The sequence below is a fragment of the Procambarus clarkii genome, chromosome 61, assembly GCF_040958095.1.
Source record: "Procambarus clarkii isolate CNS0578487 chromosome 61, FALCON_Pclarkii_2.0, whole genome shotgun sequence".
Lineage (NCBI taxonomy): Eukaryota > Metazoa > Arthropoda > Malacostraca > Decapoda > Cambaridae > Procambarus > Procambarus clarkii.
In genome coordinates this window covers 14,330,747-14,333,246 of record NC_091210.1, presented here as the reverse complement: position 1 = coordinate 14,333,246, position 2,500 = coordinate 14,330,747, and the positions used below count along the sequence as shown (strand labels likewise).

The window sequence follows — 2,500 nt, the reverse complement described above, 5'->3', positions numbered from 1 at the left end:
AATACATGTGTTTGCCTTCCTCCCTCAAGTCAAAATCTCTACTGGCGTCTTCAAGGGTCCGGGAAAACAGCTTCGTCAAGTCTAACGTCTCAGAGCAAATCTCAGAGCTCGACATTTAGTTATCTTGAGGTTATCTTGAGATGATTTCGGGGCTTTAGTGTCCCCGCGGCCCGGTCCTCGACCAGGCCTCCACCCCCCCCCCCCCAGGAAGCAGCCCGTGACAGCTGACTAACACCCAGGTACCTATTTTACTGCTAGGTAACAGGGGCATAGGGTGAAAGAAACTCTGCCCATTCTTTCTCGCCGGCGCCCGGGATCGAACCCATGACCACAGGATCATAAGTCCAGCGTGCTGTCCGCTCGGCCGACCGGCTGGTAAGGAAGATATGTCAATGATGTCGAGAAATAGGAAACGCAGATCATTGGAACTTTAAAACAGGTGGAGAGTTGCAAACCAGGTGTGCAAAGTTGCAAGCCAGGTGTGCAAAGTTGCAAACCAGGTGTGCAAAGTTGCAAACCAGGTGTGCAACGTTGCAAACCAGGTGTGCAAAGTTGCAAACCAGGTGTGCAAAGTTGCGAACCAGGTGTGCAAAGTTGCAAACCAGGTGTGCAAAGTTGCGAACCAGGTGTGCAAAGTTGCAAACCAGGTGTGCAAAGTTGCAAACCAGGTGTGCAAAGTTGCAAGCCAGGGGTGCAAAGTTGCAAACCATGTGTGCAAAGTTGCAAACCAGGTGTGCAAAGTTGCAAACCAGGTATGCAAAGTTGCAAACCAGGTATGCAAAGTTGCAAACCAGGTGTGCAAACCAGGCGTGCAAAGTTATAAACCAGAATGTGATTATCACTGAGATTATCGCTATGAGATTTATCAACAGAGGAGTTAAACTACAGAGAAACTTCCCACCTTGATACTACTCAACACATTAGTTATTTGACCAATGCCTCGCTCCACTAAACCTAAAACCTAACTAGACCTAACCTAAACCTAACTAGACCTAAACTAACCCTAACTGGACCTAAACTAAACCTAACTAGACCTAACCTAACCCTAACTAGACCTAACCTAAACCTAACTGGACCTAAACTAACCCTAACTAGACCTAACTCCCACCTGCAATTGTATTTATTCCAATACCGAAAAAAATACATTTTTCGTCCAACGTAAAACAAAAAAAAATTGAGTTACAAAACTGTATTTTCTGTCGAGTTAAAACATGATGGAAGTTCTGGCAACAAAAACAGCCAAACAAGAACACAAAATTCATGAAATACAAAACAAGAAAAAACAATTAATTTGTAACATCTTACTCTTAACATCATATGTTAATAAAAAAAATTAGAACTTCCTTTTTTCCCATACAATTAACACGTATATAATTGGAAATAAAAATGAATAATTGGTTAATCCAATTTGTTTAATTATAAACCATTCCAATTTTATATAATTAATACGTTTGCAACTGAATAGGTTGACCCAATTTGTTTAGTTAAAAACATTCTAATATACTATTTACCTTAGGAACCTTGCCGGGGTTCCTGCTTTAAAATAGGTAATGGTATAGGCAAGAATTACCTATCAATGGTAATTCTCAATATAATCTCAATTCTCTCTATAACAATTCTCTCTATAATCATGGGGAAAGGTAAAATATCAGCCTAATATAAAAGTCTTGAATGATTGAAGATCAAAGGTGATGAAAAACAATGAATAATGTTGGGGACATCAGAGGTAGATTAGATAATACATTAATTATAATCAGGTATTACAAATATTTTATTTTCACTACTCAATCGCGTTACCATTGATCAAGACGGCTATTGTTCCATATGCTCTTTGTTCATGCATATGTATTGTGATATTCTGTTTATCTACCCACACTCTCTCTCTCTCTCTCTCTCTCTCTCTCTCTCTCTCTCTCTCTCTCTCTCTCTCTCTCTCTCTCTCTCTCTCTCTCTCTCTCTCTCTCTCTCTCTCTCTCTCTCTCTCTCTCTCTCTCTCTCTCTCTCTCTCTCTCTCTCTCTCTCTCTCCCTCCTGACACAGGTGTGCAGTACTACCCCCCCACACACAAACATCTGTGCACTAACTACCACTTGAACTAAAAATAGTTCACAGGTGTTTACTGATTTCGTAATGATTAAAGGGAGGAGAAAAACCCTAACTAACACCTACAGCATGCATATTAAAAAAGAGATATATATATATATATATATATATATATATATATATATATATATATATATATATATATATATATATATATATATATATATAAATGTCGTACCTAATAGCCAGAACGCACTTCTCAGCCTACTATTCAAGGCCCGATTTGCCTAATAAGCCAAGTTTTCATGAATTAATGTTTTTTCGTCTACCTAACCTACCTAACCTAACCTAACCTAGCTTTTTTGGCTACCTAACCTAACCTTACCTATAAATATAGGTTAGGTTAGGTTAGGTAGGGTTGGTTAGGTTCGGTCATATATCTACGTTAATTTTAACTC

At 39.1% G+C, this 2,500-nt stretch overlaps 1 protein-coding gene across 1 annotated transcript in view; it reads left to right on the top strand.

Moving 5' to 3' along the window:
* LOC138354124 (uncharacterized) overlaps positions 1-845 on the top strand; it is a 3,224-nt gene extending 2,379 nt beyond the window's left edge. Inside the window, exon 2 of the mRNA XM_069307995.1 lies at positions 459-845. Within this exon, the coding sequence (XP_069164096.1) occupies positions 459-845 (387 nt within the window). The remainder of the gene's footprint in view (positions 1-458) is intronic.
* Positions 846-2,500: the final 1,655 nt, after the last annotated feature.